Source organism: Argiope bruennichi, chromosome 1 (genome assembly GCF_947563725.1).
Source record: "Argiope bruennichi chromosome 1, qqArgBrue1.1, whole genome shotgun sequence".
Taxonomy (NCBI): domain Eukaryota; kingdom Metazoa; phylum Arthropoda; class Arachnida; order Araneae; family Araneidae; genus Argiope; species Argiope bruennichi.
In genome coordinates this window covers 108,991,622-109,008,144 of record NC_079151.1, presented here as the reverse complement: position 1 = coordinate 109,008,144, position 16,523 = coordinate 108,991,622, and the positions used below count along the sequence as shown (strand labels likewise).

At 31.3% G+C, this 16,523-nt stretch overlaps 1 protein-coding gene across 1 annotated transcript; it reads left to right on the top strand.

Moving 5' to 3' along the window:
- The first annotated feature begins 670 nt into the window (after window positions 1-670).
- LOC129975485 (mitochondrial import receptor subunit TOM20 homolog) lies at window positions 671-13,393 on the top strand. The gene is made up of 5 exons (XM_056088549.1): window positions 671-928; window positions 1,616-1,668; window positions 2,309-2,390; window positions 4,567-4,709; window positions 13,222-13,393. The coding sequence occupies exons 1-5, from the start codon at window positions 808-810 to the stop codon at window positions 13,273-13,275; spliced, it is 453 nt and encodes a 150-aa protein (XP_055944524.1). The 5' UTR covers window positions 671-807; the 3' UTR covers window positions 13,276-13,393.
- Window positions 13,394-16,523: the final 3,130 nt, after the last annotated feature.

Sequence of the window (16,523 nt, the reverse complement as noted above, 5' to 3'; positions counted from 1 at the left end):
AGCGCGCAATAGAAAGCCACGCCTGCGGAGAAGGAATACTGCCTCTGTGCTGAAACAGCGTCCAATGCCCTGACGGGACATACAGTCGACACAATGTCAGAGGCTGCAACTGTGCAGAGTTTTTGCGCATGTGTGGTTTACTGGATGGATTTTAGCTGGCTGGATGTAGACCCTAATAACCCCCTTTCTTTCTAATCTTAATTCTTTGATTTTTCATCTTCTTTGGAAAGGTTCAGAATCAAAACTTTCGAGAAAAACTGTATTTTCCATTAAAAAAAATGGAAAAATCGTAAAAAGCAAGTTGTAAATAGATGCACAAATAAATTAATATACTTCACGTGGGATTGCAAATCATATTTTCTGGAGAGCATTTTTATGTCCATCTCAAAAAGTTATTTATCTATTTATTTTACACATAACACTGAACTGAAAAATTCCTGAAGATATGAAACTATCAGTACCAGTCCAATGAAATAATTCAAAGATACTTTTAAAATGTTCTTTTCTGGTATTTGATAACTTTTTTAAAGAAATTATGTCAATACTACAAGTGTTTTACAAATATTCCTATTATATCATCAAATAAGAGGAAAAATCCACATGTTTCATAACTCCTTGGAAATTGTCTACTTTGAAATGAAGTGAATAACAAATCATCATGATATAAACCCCCTCTCCTTTTCTCTTCCTACTCCTCTCGATATTTGCACATTTTTATCGCTATTCGTATTAGTTTATATATATATTTTTAACTGTGTGGAATAATTTTTATGTTCTGCGATTAAATTTTAACCAAATTTTCAAAAAATGTTGTCTAAAACTGCAGTAGTTGCGGCCGGTGTTTGTGGAACTCTTTTTATTGGTTATTGCATTTATTTTGATAGAAAAAGACGAAGTGACCCAAACTTCAAACAAAATCTTAGGGATCGTGAGTTTTCTTTTCATATTATTAAATGCATCTTTTTTCCTGTTATATGAATATGGTTTGTTTCCTAATTTGTCTAGAATGAAAGCGAAGTGTTTTTTTAAATATATATTTGAGTTATTAAATATTAATTGATATTTCCTGTACATAATCGCATTTACTAAGTAAATGCATGCTTTAATTTCTGATGTTATTAGATGAATAGTTAATAATCCATTGTGTTTGAATGTTGCATTTTTTTTGTAGAATGTTTACTTTTATTAAATTATAAAGGATCTAATTATCTTGAATATTATAATCGGAGGTGGAGTCGTCATTGCATCGTAGTGATAATGTATTATGAAAGAGAAATAAAATTGCTTAATTTATCGAAAACTTCCATCTTTAGAAGAAAAAAATTAATAGAATTTTTCGCATATTTTAAAATTGCGAATTTCTTTCCGCACTGCCTAGCTTTTTAATAGTATGCTTCATTTTTCTTTATTTTATCATAAGAGCTAGTTTTCGCCTTTACTTATTACTTTAATTAATCTCAATACTTCTGGAAATTAAAATAAAAATCACCCTTGATAATGGTACTTATCCTTAATTGAAAGATATTTTTATGTAATATTTATTTTAAGTGTGTGGTGCAAGTTTTAAGTGATAATAAATTAAAGAGCCAATTCATATTCAACATTATCATTTTAGGACGGGCAAAAGCTCTCCTCATGAAGGAACAAGCTAAATTAAACAGTTCTAAGGTAATTATGCTGCTTGGTATTTATTCTTGAAACACCATTATTTTAGTCTTTTGCTTATATTTAAGTGATTTTTATATTTTCTTTTATTGTGTTGGTAAAGGCTAAAGAAATATCTTTAAAATGTCTATTAAGGATTCTGCTTTATGAAAAATCTTGGTTTTTTTTCACCCTTGGATATAATTTTACAAATTACAAAAGAAAATCAAACAATTTTAATCAAGATCCTTGTATGCTCTTTTAATTAATATCTTAAATTTTGTTAATTAGAGTAAGAGTTGCTCAAGGCTATAAGTTTTTTTAGAAATATATTCCTGTAACTAAAAATAAAATAACTTTCTTAATAATTAGGAAATAGTACATTCTTGTAATATTTCCTAATAATAATTAGTCCTGTAGTAAATTTAAGAAAAATAAATATTAAATAGATAATTTTAACATAGTAAATACAGCTGTTCCAGTGAACTTGAAATATGTTTTTTCTTGAATATATTATTTGTATCAGAATTGCATTAACTGTTCTCATGGACAGGTTTTTAGAAAGTTCCTTAAGTGAAAAACAACAATGAATTGGGTTCTAAATATTTTTCCCACTCTTTCGTATTTCATTTCATATTCTTTTTAACCTTAATTTGAATTTCAGATTCCTGAACTGAAGGATTATGAATCTGTGCAAAAGTTTTTCATTCAAGAAGTACAACTTGGGGAAGAACTTTTGGCTCAAGGTATATTTAAAATATTTTGTTAAATTTTTATTTTTGAGTGATTATTTTTCTTGCAATTGATTACTTTTGAATTTTAAAAATTTGCTTTTATAAAAAAAAATACTGAACTTAATAATAGGAGGGGAGTTATTTGTTTTATAGTTGTCTTTTTTTTTAATGTAGTTTAAATGTTATTGTAATGTATTACATACCATTAATTATAATCTAACAAAATTTAAATAATATTTTATATATTTAAAGTACAATAAATGCTACTCGATGTGATCGGTTAGAATTTTCATTTTATATTATAAAAACTTCTTTAGTCCTGAAACAAGATATTCAAATTTATGCTAAAATAATCATTAAGTATAAATCGTTACAGCATTTAATATTGTCAGATCTGAAATAGAAAATTAACTCTTCTTTGGAAAATACAAAATTGTTCCATATTTTCAAATGGAGTTGATGTTCATAGAATTTCTTGCCCCATTTGTAAGAAAACACTTAAGTTATTTTTCATATTGGATGTATTTTGCACTTTTTTTTTTTTTGGTCTGGATTAAAACTATCTAGATTAATATGAATATGGCTGCGCTATCAAATGTAGCTTAACATCTTTCATTGTAATTGAATCACGAAAACAAAATGGATGAAAAAGTGAGTATTTAATAGGAAATTTAAATTTTTAACAAGTATGCAAGTTTACCTACAATATCAATGCAATGTAGCACATTCGAAAATTTTACATTTTCTTATAAAATTTCAGAAAGTCATGAGAATTTTGTAAACCAGGCCAAGCAGTGAAAATGATGATTGGTTTAATGCAAGTATACTAAAGAAAATCTTCCAATGAACACTGAAATAAGTCGGGCACTTTATATTTTGAAATGCAGCATACAAGCAATATGGTGATGAGATGTGTCGAATGTCCTGGGTATTGCAGACCTGCCAAGTACTCGGATTTAATCGGAGTTTCTCCAGTTTTTATCGGTTTACTCCGGTAGTCCGAAAATTATCAGAAAACTCAGATTTTTTTAAAGTTTGACAGTTTTATTTTTGTATTTCCCACTCTCCCTATGTAATTTGAATAATCTGCTTGCCAAATGTAATTTTAAAAAAAAATACTATTTTTGGTTTTGAAAAATTATAGTTTCAGATACTGAATGTAGTTTGCTTTTCGTCAGTCGGTAGACTTGCGCTTAGAACAAGGGCGCGCTCTCAATGCGGAGACGTATCACTTCTCTGCCAAGATGCAGATCTGAAGATCCTCCACGCTTTCCCCGCAAATGAAATCCTAACCAAACTGGATTCGACCAGATTATACCTGCTTTAGACAAGCTTGAAGCTGAATTTTTATTTTACCAAGCTACTGATGTACCTGAAAAAGTGTTAAATTTAGAAAGAATTGATGAGCAGTGGGCAGCATTAGCCAAAGAAACGGGACCACTAAATCAGTTATTATACAGCAGATTAGGACAATGTGTGCTAGGGATATTGACATAGCAATGCTTCCTGCGAACATATATTCAGTCTTGTTCGTAGAAACAAAACAGATTTTAGAAGTTCGATGAACATTTCGACATTACAGTCAATTTTAATTGCTAAATCTCAGATTTCAAATGTTTGCTATTCTCAAAAATATGATAAAGATTAAAAAAAAAAAGAAGAAAAATCTGCTACTACTGTTGCATTAAATAAATAAGTATTGGAATATTCATAGTTTTCTTTATTTTGTGTTTATACTTATTTTTAATGAAGCTGATCTTTTTTATGAATCTAAAAATTTCTGAGAATAAATTTCTGAGAACAAACAAATGCAAAGAAAAAATGAATGAAACTGAGGATTAAGAAATATGCTGAAGCCACAGAAATTTACGTTTGGAAAGTTTTTGAAATTTGCTTTGTATTGTTTTTTGTTAAATAATCTTTAAATAAGTTATATCACAAGAGTTGTTATAACTAGATATCGCGATTTCATTCTAGCTAGTAGACGAGTGTTCCCATGTTTCTTCTTGCACTTCAAATACATACAGGGAAAATTTAAGGATTTTTATTTTAAATTTGGGTGGTAAATCTTCTAATGTAAATCCTAGTTTGCTTGAAAATATTTAAATTTTCAGCTAATTAATTCAAGATTTTATTATTTATGTTTTGATGCTCAAACTACAAGTTCTTGAACTTCTTTCCCTTCTAGGTGATATTGAAAATGGAATTGAACATCTGAGTACTGCTTTGGCTGTATGTGGAGAGCCACAACACCTAATTGAAGTTTTACAAGTTCAACTTCCTCCACCAATCTTTCACATGCTGATGCAACGACTGCCTATAGTTAGCCAGGTATGTCTAAATGTTTTACGGTTTCGCATTCACTTTTATTTTATGTGTATAATTTATGCGTTTTCTGTATTTCATTTGTTTATCATTGCTTCTTTCAAATACTATTGTAACTAACAAATGAAATGCAAGTTTAACTTTCCTAACTTCGAACGTGGTGGATAAATAAAATAATATTGGGAGAATATATTCATAATGAATTATATTTCATAAATTACTAAAATACTAATCCTTATTATTTTTTTTTCTATTGAAATATTTTAAATTAATAAAGAAAAATTGCCTCTGTAACAAAGAAAAGTAAATTCATCTCCTTCCACACTTTCTTTTTTAAAAATTTGTTAGAATAAATTTTTTCTTTTTTTTTTTTTTGATATTTCAAATAATCAATTGGGGGGGAAAAATCCATTTCTTATTATTTTTATATTAAAGCAAGTAGCTGATTATACATAAATATCCGAAACATTCTTGATGAAAATTCTCGATAAACTTTCAGTTACATGCCAAAAATTTGATTTTTGTTTTGTTTGGAACTTTTTATTATTAAACTAAGATGACGATCTTTTAGAAGATTGAATGTGAATTAAATCCTTTCTTTTAAAAAAGATGAATGCTATTAATCATGATGCAACTCCTGGCAAAATTTAAGCATGGCTCTACCTTTCAAAAAGGTCTTGATTTTATTTTAATTGTTTGAGTGAGCCTGATGTTTTAATTTTATTCATAATCCTAAGTTTTAAGTTGGTTTTTTTGCTTTTTAATTGTTCTTAATATTTGAAGCAGATTTTTAAAAATGTAACACCAAACATTTTTGTGTACAATATTATGAGAATTTTTAGAAATTTTTAATATGCAACTTCTTCTCAACTAGCAATATAAATATGGTTGCAGTTTTACTGTTACAAGCTGACGCATATTACCAATAGGGATTTTTCCTTACATTATGAAACCTTTTAATCTTTTCTTTTAAAGGCCCTTGTTAGCCTATTATCTTATTATAGTATTTAGACATCAGCTGTATTGAAATAGTATTTAGACATATGATACATAAGGAAAGGCAAGAGTAGTTGGTTGGTTTGATTTTATGGTGCAAGGACCAGATTTGATCATTCTGCGTCATTTGTATAGCATGTTTTCCGTATTGAAATTTAAGTCATTCTAAGAAAGATATTCAAATTTTACATTGGATTTAGTTATCTTTTAAAAAGGTAAAAATATTTGAAAGAAGGTTATCACTTAAATAGTTATTTAAGTTAAAAACTGTCTCTCCAAAATGAACTTGTCGTTGCGTATTAAAATATTGGCATTCATATAGAACTGTTGGCAATTGCATTTATTACGAAGTGGTGTGTGATGAGTGCAAAAGATGTTTTTGGGCCAAATAGGTGTGACCCATTTGAAGTCTTGTGAAAATGGCATCTTTCTTTCTGGGCAGAATTTTAATTTTGAAACCTTTGACAGATGGCTGTATTTAAAATAGTTCATTCGTAGATAGCTTTTCCCATGCAGGTTGTCAAAATTTATAGAATAATTTTTATTGCTTCTAATGCATTGGGTGATAGAACAAAATTTTCTTTCAACATGGTTGAGCTTTTTGCTGCTTTGTCAGATTTTTCATTTCCCCAAATTCTGACATGCCCAGGAATCCAACAGAATTTAATTGCAAAATTATCTTTGAGAGATGTATATGTGCAAGCTATTTAGAATTAAAGGATGACTTTCTGATGACGTATTCTTATGAGCTGCAATACAACTTTTAGAATCGGTATATGTAATAAATTTAGAGGGGGTGGGTGACATTGTAATTTTTAGAAGGCTTAGATATATTGCATAAAGTTTGGATGTAAAGACGGAACAGAAAGGGTGAAGTCTTTTGAATATTGTTACATTTTAGGAAAACTGCTGCTGAGCCGGCATGATTACCACATTTTGAACCATCTGTATAAATGGGTCAAAAAGAATGATACTGTTATCTGTGTTCATAAAAATATTTCTGAAACATCATATCTGATGTTGATGGTTTCAGGAAGTGTTTAAAATCATTTATAAAATGAAAGGGGGACTCTTGCCATGGAGGTGGACCACTAATATTTAAAACAATCGGGAAATCTTCAGTTTTGAATGATCATAAAATATCTCTTATACGGAATCCAAAAGTTGGCATGAAAGACGATTTTAGAGAGAATAACAATCCATATATAGGATTGAGAAACTTGTTGCACAGTGGATGGTATTCAATACTTGTAATTTTATAACAGTAGGATAAACAAAGTCATTTCCGCCTGAGTTCCAAGGAGGGCTCACTACTTATAACTAGTAAACTTTGAATTGGCGATGTTCTAAAAGCTCCTGTAACTATACGAATTCCTTGATTATGTACTGCATCCAATAATTTCAAGGTAGATTTGGTAGCTGAGCCATATATTGGTACCCCATAGTCAAGCTTTGAGTGTATTATTTGCATATCTTAATCAAAGAGGCTCTATCTGCTCCCCAAGAGGTGTTTGACAGGACTTTTATAATATTTAGTGTTTGCATGCAATTTCTTTTCAAGTCATTTTCATTTCTTTTCAGTAAATTATCCAATGTATTTATCTTTGCGAAAGCTGCTTTGGAAAGGGGAAATCCAGTTTATCTCTTGTAAGACATACATCAGTCTGCAACTAACCATACGTTCCATTAGTTTACCAAGACAATTAGTAAGGGCTATTGGTCTATAGTTAGTGGAATCTTGCCGATCTTCCCCAGGTTTCAGAATAGGAATTATTATTGATTTTTGCCAGCAAGTTGAAGAATCTTTATATCCAAATTCTGTTAAAGTTAAGAGTACCCGAAATGATAAATCGCTTAGATTTTGCAGCATATCGTAATATATTCTAGATTTGAGATTCTAGTATGAGATTTTTTAATACATTTTTCAATTCATGAAATTTAAAAGTAGTATTATATACCTCCCCATATGAAGGCAAAAACTCCAATGTTTGTTTTTTAAAAGCAATAAAATATTCTGGATAAAATTCACTTGATATATTCGAGTTTGTCCAATTAGATTAGAAATTTCTTTTGCATTAGAAATTACTCGTCCATTCAGTTTTAAAAAGGATATTTTATCTGAATCTGAGTAACAGCCAAAAATCTTTTTGTCCCACATGATTTTAGAAGATATTTGTCCTTGAATGGAATTGACATCTGAATGAAAGGATTGCTCCTGACTAATGCATCGGATTCTATGAAGTTCAGATCTTGTTTTTATTTTTAAAAGTTAACGAGTTTTGGGGTGGTAGGATATCTCCTGAAGGTGTTCCATGCCTTGTCTAGTGCTCTTTTACAATTTTCGCATTTGTCATTCCACCATGTTTGCATAACTTTAGTATGTTTCCTGATGTTTTGGGAATACTGAGATCTGCTACTGCAATTATATGCTCGGCTACATGTGTGACTGCCAAATCAGTAGAAATATCATCAATTGTATTGGGTGTTAGTTGACATATTAAGTTGCACAATGGTCAGTTTGCATTAATATATTTCACAGGTCTTTTAGGAAATAAAAAAAAATTGTGAATGTACGTCAATACGATAGGGAAGGGATCACTGTTGTATAAATTTGAATCCATGGAGAACTTCTAGTAAGAGGCAAAGGAAGAACAAAGTGCAAGATCAATCATGTAGAATGTTTTGCTAGCTTGGTGAAAGTGAGTGGGAGTATTGTCATTAAGTATACAGAGACAATGATCATCAATCAACTTTTCTATTTGCCTTCCTCTAGTGTTAATATCATCATTACACCAAATAGGATTATGCCCGTTGAAATCGCCTAAATGAAAAAAAAAAGTTCTGGCAACTGTTCTATTAATTGATTTAAATTTCATTGTTCAATATATTCATTTGGGGGCAGATATTAAGAGCAAATTGTTGTTCGTACTTTCAACTGCATTTGGACAGCAATTGCCTGTAAATTTGTGTTTAAAACAACTTCATTACTTGGCAAATGATGTGTAGTTAGATTCAACTCCACCAGATGCTCTATAATTTCGTTCATTATCTTTTCTTTAAAGAACATGCTTTTTAAAATTGGGATAGGCACATGGAGTTAAATGTTACTTGTATCCCCAAGTAAACAGGTTTATACTTGTTAATAATATATTTGATATCCTCTTTATGGGCTTGAAAATCGTGGCAATTCCAAGAGACTATATTAATATTTGTTATTTTGGTTTTCTGAAAAATTTAGATTTGAAAACTTTTGAGTTGGCTGTGTCGACTCTGCTTCATCGCTTGGATCCATTTCACTGCGATATGATGGATGGATTTCTAACTCAACATCTTTGCTATTTACGCGTTTCCTTCTGTTCATTTCGGTTTTGAATAGGTTTCCTCTTTTCTTTTGTGGAACTGTTCTTAAAGGTTTTTGGTTTTTTTAGTGTGTTATTTTCTTTAGTTATGGAAGACTTGTTAGATTTTACTATTTCAAGGCAGTCTTTCAATTTGGAGAAGGAAGAGCTTTGAGATTGTTTGCAATGGACTACTGTTTTCTTGAGTTTGTATCAGTTCAGTTTACATGCTCGAACAAGTCATTCCTTTTAATGCTGTGCTGTATGGGAGATTTTCCTTTGTAGTTCAATTTTCAACTATTTGCCTAGCTTCTGCAAAAGAGATGTTTTTAGATATTTTAAGTCTGAATTTCCTTTTCAATTTTCCACTTGAGACAGGATTTATAATAAACAGGATGACTACCATTACAATTAACACATTTTTCGGGCTTTGCAAGGAGTGTCATCGTGGCCAGTTTCAGAACATTGTGGACATCGAGAAGAAGTGCAGCAACTCCACTCGTATCCAAAATTAAGGTCACAAAAATGTTTTTCAAAGTAATTCTAAATGGCTACCTGTAAAATTTAAACAAATTATATTTTGTATATTGTGAAGGACTGGTAACACGATGTTAACCTATGTTGTGGGGGAAAAAAGATGTTTAGCAATAGTTTTTGAGGAACTACTGAAATTAGACCGTTTAGGCATCTGGGATTTTTGCCTGCAATTTTGTGAATATTACATTAAAACAAAAAAATTTAACCTGTTTCCAGCGAGAATGAGTTCTCAAAATCGTTGACGATTCCTTGAGATGAACAGCCGTTGGCAGACTTGAAGCAGGGCAGTCTTGGACGCAGGTGGCTTGATGGTTACAAAGTGGCACCGAAAGTAGTATTCAGGTTGTGGAATCGATTCCAAACAAGTGGTACTGTAACCAGGAAGGCCAGCCAAGACTGTCGCTGAGCAATGACGCCTGCACAGGATCGTTATTTGGCATTAAGCGCACGATGGCATAGGCTGACAATGGCTCCTCAACTTGCTCGTGACCTTGCTGCTGCGTCTGGAATAAGAATTTCGAGACAAACAGTGTACAGACGGTAGCAGAGCGGGCCCTTTATGTCTGGCGGCCAGTTGAGTGCATCCCTTTGATTGCACCCTACAGAAAAGCCCAGTTGTTCTGGTGCCAAACACATCAGTCTTGGGCACAGCAAGAATAGGGGCCATGCTCTTTTCAGTGATGAGTCGAGATTTACCACGCCGAATGACACTTGTTGAATCTTCATCTGGGAAGAACGAGGAACTCGCAATCATCCCTCCTACATAAAAGAAATCGACAGATTTGGTGGCAGGGGGAATCCTTGTCTGGAGTGGCATAATGTTGCGCAGTTGTACACCATTGCACGTCTTCGATGCGGTTACTTTCAATGCACATCGCTATAGGAAGGAGATCCTTGAAGTCTATTTGAGGTTGTTCCAGGGTGCTTTGGCCCAGACTTCATGTTTATGGACGATAACGCGCATCCACACAGAGCCCAGATCGTTCATGATTTTCTTGAAGAGAATATTCGACGTATGAACTGGCAGTTGAGGTCTCTGGATCCCAATCCTACTGAATATGTTTGGGATTGTCTTGGAAGAGCCCTTGCACAGCGTACCCCCCCCCCCCCATACCTTCCAAGAGTTAAAAGCTGCACTTTTGGAAGAATAGGATTCGTTGCCCCAAGCATTTATTGGCACCCTCATAAACGGTATGAAAGCTCATTTTGAAGCCTGTGTAGCAGTGCACGGTGATCATACTCCATATTAGACAAGCTTCCGCCAAGATAAATGCTTTATCTCTGATTCATAATGTAACACTTTCTGATATAACCTGTTTCTTAATTCCCAATTAAAATATTTTCCATGTTATGTGTCTATGTTCTTTCTTCTTCTATTGTAGTGTATCTCTGTGCCAAATTTCGTGGCAACACAGTGAATAGTTTTTCATTTTTCGCAGATTTTATGTTTGTGACCTTAATTTTAGACATGAGTGTAGTTTTCATATGCCCAAACCTGTGGCGTTTAAAATAACGCACCGTGTTTAGCACAAAAGGGCATACATTGCAACTTCTAAATCCAGCCGTTATCATTCTGGGAAGCACACGAGTAGCAAATGTTAAAATAATATACTTGGTTAGAATTATTTTGCAATCTTTTTTTAATGTTATACGGCATGACTACAGTTCGGAAACAAATTCTTCATTCACTGTAACAAGATCCATTCTAAATATGATACCTCTGGTATAATTCAGAGTTGTATGGCCAGATACTTCTTTTAGGGCATCACCAAAATTCTTTATTGCTAGAAGTTGCTCTCGCTGTTTAATCATCAGACTCTATTAAGAAATCTAACCTCTTTACAGATAAGACGTTCCCAGCAGTACTTTGAATACTTTTGTATCAAAAAAAGGTTACATGTTTTTAAGTTTATCGTTTTTACCAAGTATAATTAAGAATTTTGGGAGAAATTTCGCAAGCTCAGTTTGTGCAATGTTAATTGACTTATCGGGATCTGTTTAAAAAAAAAAAAAAAAAAAAGACCCATGCAAAAAAAGGACAATAGTTCAGGCCCGACAGCACAGTCCATCATAGATCCCAACAAGGGATGGCTTCCACTGGCTCTAGACATTTCCAACCTTGGCGCTTACCATGATGCTAGCCAGAACCTATATGCTGAGAGTCGCCCCAGGGACAGTGACCATCGTTAATGCCAAGCCCAAGAAGTGAAGCCTTCGCTAGATCCCCTTGGGCAGTCCAGTCAAATGGCTGGGATACAAGCCGATTGATACATCAGGGATTGAAATGTACCACCTGTCTGATGGGTTGTCATGTACGGCAAACATGTGGGATTTTTGGTTGTCCACGAGAAGCAAGAAGCAAACAGAGCGACATCAGCTTCTTGTGGAGAGCTCCCTTGCTTACCATCGAGGAATGGAAGGACGAAGCAGAGAGAATGAACTAGGGAGACTAGGAAGAGAAAAAAAGGCAAGGAAGAGAAAACTAAAGAGTAAAGATGTCTGGGAACTTCGGGATTGGGACACCTGTACCCACTTGAAGGTGACCCCCCCCCTGAGGGGGACAGCAAGACAAGATTATCCTACTTACTTTAAATTAATCTCGGATCTTTCAACGAGTTGAGAAATATGACTGCATTCTTATTTTTCTTTTAAAGATTCAGTAGATATATTAATGATTTTCCTCGACTAAACTAAAGGTTAACAAGTATTGTGTAATGTGCTAGCTTTTTTTAATGGGGGAGAAATATTATTTTATAGAGTTGATAATTTCTTGATTTATTTTGATCAGATTTTTCTGAAATGTTAATTATTTTTGAAGAAAATGATAGAGTGAGATTAAAGATTCCATTAGTCGGAATAATAGGGTTTTTTTACTTGGTTTCAACTTAGTATAATCAATTGTTTAAACTTTATAAAGAAACAAGTATGAGAAATGCATTCCGTAGATTTTAATTAGTTTATATACTGGGTAACATTATTAAATTTATATCATTTGCATATAATTTACATTCTTACAATACTTAAAATGTGTATGTAATAGATGTATTTACCTACTCCTTCCTATGTTGTATTTAAAATTGTAGAAAATAGTGATTTTCTTTTTCAATAAATCGCTCCTTTCTTTCTCTATATTGTTGATTTTATATCTTTGAAGATGACTAAAGCATTGAAATAAAATTTACTTCAAGCTTTAAGATACAATAATATAGGGCACTGTTTAAAAGTATATTTTTAAGAAATTTTTATTTGAAATTTTATTTTTTATTAATAATGACTTTAATTATATTTCCATAACAGATTAAGAAACATTCCTTATTAGCATTTATCTTCGTAATGTTTAAATTAAGGATAATAATTAAGTTGCAACTTCTAGTATTATTACATCTGTCAGCTCTTCTAAAATAAATTTGGTTACATTAACATTGATCGTTCACGTAGAACTCAGAATATTTGAAGTGAGTTCTTAGATTAATCATTTATAAAGTATTTATTCCTAATGAGTTTGGATGTATTGTTTGTCTTGACTTGTACTGATTTATTAGATTCTCCCACTTGGTGATGTATGCATGCTGGTCATTGCAGGAGAGCATATAAATTTCCTTTTCGCTGTGTGTTTCTAATAATATTTGATGTTAATTTTATTTTAGAGATTGGCTGCTACCATGGCTTCTCGACGAATGCATGATGAAGATGTGGAATAAAAAAAACTGTGTAAATTAGAACATGCCTTCTATTTTTTGTCATCGCAACAACGCTACAAATAATACCATTGCATCTGAGTACATTGTATATATTTAAAATAAATATGTAGAAATACAATTTTCAGCTTGAAATTTTTTATTGCCATTGGCAAAACCATTAAAAACAATGAGTGGAGGCATCTTAACACTCCAATTATGTTTGCTTCCCATTCTTTTCTAATAGAAAACAATTCAAAGTGACAATACTAAAAAAATTATGTTGTCATGTTGGATACAAATATTTTGAATATAATCTGATCATATAGAATTTTGTTTCAAACACTTGTAATTAATTTTTTCATGTTAAATTTTTTGCAAAAAAAATAAAGATTATTTAGTCCTAAGTCCTGAAATAATGTGAGAATATATTAAACTACTGGTAATACTGTTTTGTAGAAAACAATATCAGTATCTTTGTATAGTATGCAAAGAACAAGTATGGTGTCAGTATTGGTATTTTTGATTTAAAAGTTTAACTTTTTTTTACTCAAGACTTTTATAAATTGAGGGAAATAATTCACAATTATCTGTCCCAAATTAAAAGTGCTCCAAGACAAATAAATGATACTGACATTGGATTTTAATTGTCATGTTTTATCTACAAATGAAGTGAGCAGTTACGCAAAAAGAAACTTCTACATGAACTTTTGAATATTTCTAAATCTGCTGTAAAATTTAGGCAATCCAACAATAGGATCAGTTGCTTCTCATTGCATGTATCATAGATATCAATGTAATATCTATCAATAAAAGCAGAGAATAACTTAGCTTTCAAGATTCAAAATCTATAGCACCTTTGGAAATGTAGTTTGGAGGCTTTAAAATTTTTTCAATATTGATTTAATTTGTTACTCTTGTATTGATTGGGCTACAAGTTTATTTCTGCTCTTGTTGAAGAATTTTCTTCGTATTAGTATGTGCTTCTTAGTTTTTTTTTTTTTTTTCTGAATGAATAAATAATTCAGGCTTTTATATCATCTTAAAAAGTGCTCAATTTTGGAAAGATCCTTTGAAAGTATATAATTTTCTTGAGAAGGGAAAGAAAACTTTTTTATTTCCCATACATTGTATATGATAAATTGAAAGCAAGGTCATAAAGGCTTGTTTGCCGAGTTTATCAAGAAAGAAAATCAACAAATAGGAAGATTTCAGAGTAATCCAGATTGAAATAGATCCAGGGATGCCAATCTGTATTGAATTAACACTAAATGTTTTTTCCCCCCCATTCCCTCTTTTTTTTTTTCAATAATATACATTGCTGTTTATGTTGGAAAAGTATCGCCAAGGGGCAGTTCTAATTGCATATTTTGTTGTTTGTGACTTGAAAAATGTTTGAACAATGGAATTCGAAGATAGTCAAGAATTTGTTTTAATTGCAGCTGATTAATGTGTGCTTAATCTTTTTATGTGTTGTCAAAGTAAAGGATATAAATTGGTCCAATGAACTTAAAAAAACAATACAGCAGGATGAATTAGGTGCACCAAAGAGATATATTGAATATAGGAGAAGCTGCTTTAAAAACACTTAGAGTGACGCCTCTTTAGTCCCATTGCACATTATATCATTGTTCTGGTTAATACATTGTTTTGAAGCAATTTCTCTAATAACCATTAAAGGAACTTTTCTGTACTATATTGATTTGTAATTCATTGCGGTAATTGATTATGTTAATCGATTGCATGAAATCCAGTATGATGAAATTTTAACTTGAAGCAATAGATGTTCAATAATTGTGATTTCTTTCACTTTTCTTTTTTCCCCCATCTATTTGAGGATTATTAATTGTCGCCAAACTTTAGGTTATATACAAAATAAATCCTACTAGATCTGGTATTAAAAATTGTTAAATTTTATAAAAAATTAAAAATTATTCTTTACGGTTCCTATTCTATCATTTCTTGACGAGTTTTGCTTTTCCTCTTTTTGTAACAGATACATTTTTTTTTCAATTAAAATTTCTTTATACATATAGAAGTATGCTCTGATTGACAGAGCAACTTGCAGCACAAATCATTGTCAAATCTCATTTTCATAACTTCAGAGTTGCTTCTTGGGTATCAGAGACCCCCGAAGAACAGATTTTTCAAAATTTTAATTGGAGTATAATTAAAAAATAATGGTGCCGAGTTAGCACAAAAGGAAAGTTATTCTTACCATCCCAACCATGTTTAAACTTATTTATTGCATATATAAAAATAAAATATTTGATCATGTGATGATTCTACATCAGTGCTAACATTTTCAGAAATGATTTATCCATATAAATATATCTGGAAATTTATTAATTTTAAGAAATGTTGAAAAACGACTTTTTTTTTTATTGTTAATCTTATAGCACATGTTTTAATTTTTTTAGTAATGATATATAAATATATTTCATTTTTATGTTCTTGTCAAAATCAAAAATTTGCTTTACAATAAAAAACATTTGTAATTCTGCAGTATTACAGAATTAAGTATTAGAATGGTCTTGTAGATGTCAATATTAAAACTTTTTAAAAATTAAAATATAATTATTTAAAAGTTTTTCAATAAAAACAATGCATTATTTTAAAACAGGAAACATCCTATGCTTGGAAAATTTGCAGGTTTGTATATGCATGAATGTAAAAGGGTGCTTATTTTATTTATATTTTGGCTCGCGTTAAAAAATGCTCAATTTTTTTGCAATTTCTCACTACGTACCTTGTAATCCTTTACCAAAAATTATTTCGGGTATACAGTCGCTTTTGTATTATAAATCTTTTTATGACATTTCAAGAATTCTAATAATTAACTTAGTTCATTTAGATAACTTAATTTTAATGGATCCTATTACATTTTTATGATACAGATTCAGTATATTTATTTTATATAAGATTGAATAACAACTTAGTAGAAATTTTAAAGTACTTATTTAAACATTTAAAATTTGAAATTCAAGACATCCAAAGACAGTTTTATGTACAGCTCTGTTAGATGCTGAATGGATGTCTCATCAATGGCCCCTGGGTTTGGCGACAAAATGGATTATACTATAATTTTCAGAAGTTTTGATGATAAAGCCTACAGAAGGTGAGTCAGTGAGAACTTTCTGTGCCCTGTCTTGGATGCTATAAAAGGCCGGCAGAACAGCTAACACTGTCACTGTCAAGGAGCTTAAGTCAGTTGAATCAATCCAGTGAAGCAGAAGTAGTGAGTGGACCCAAGCGACTAGAGGATTATACAA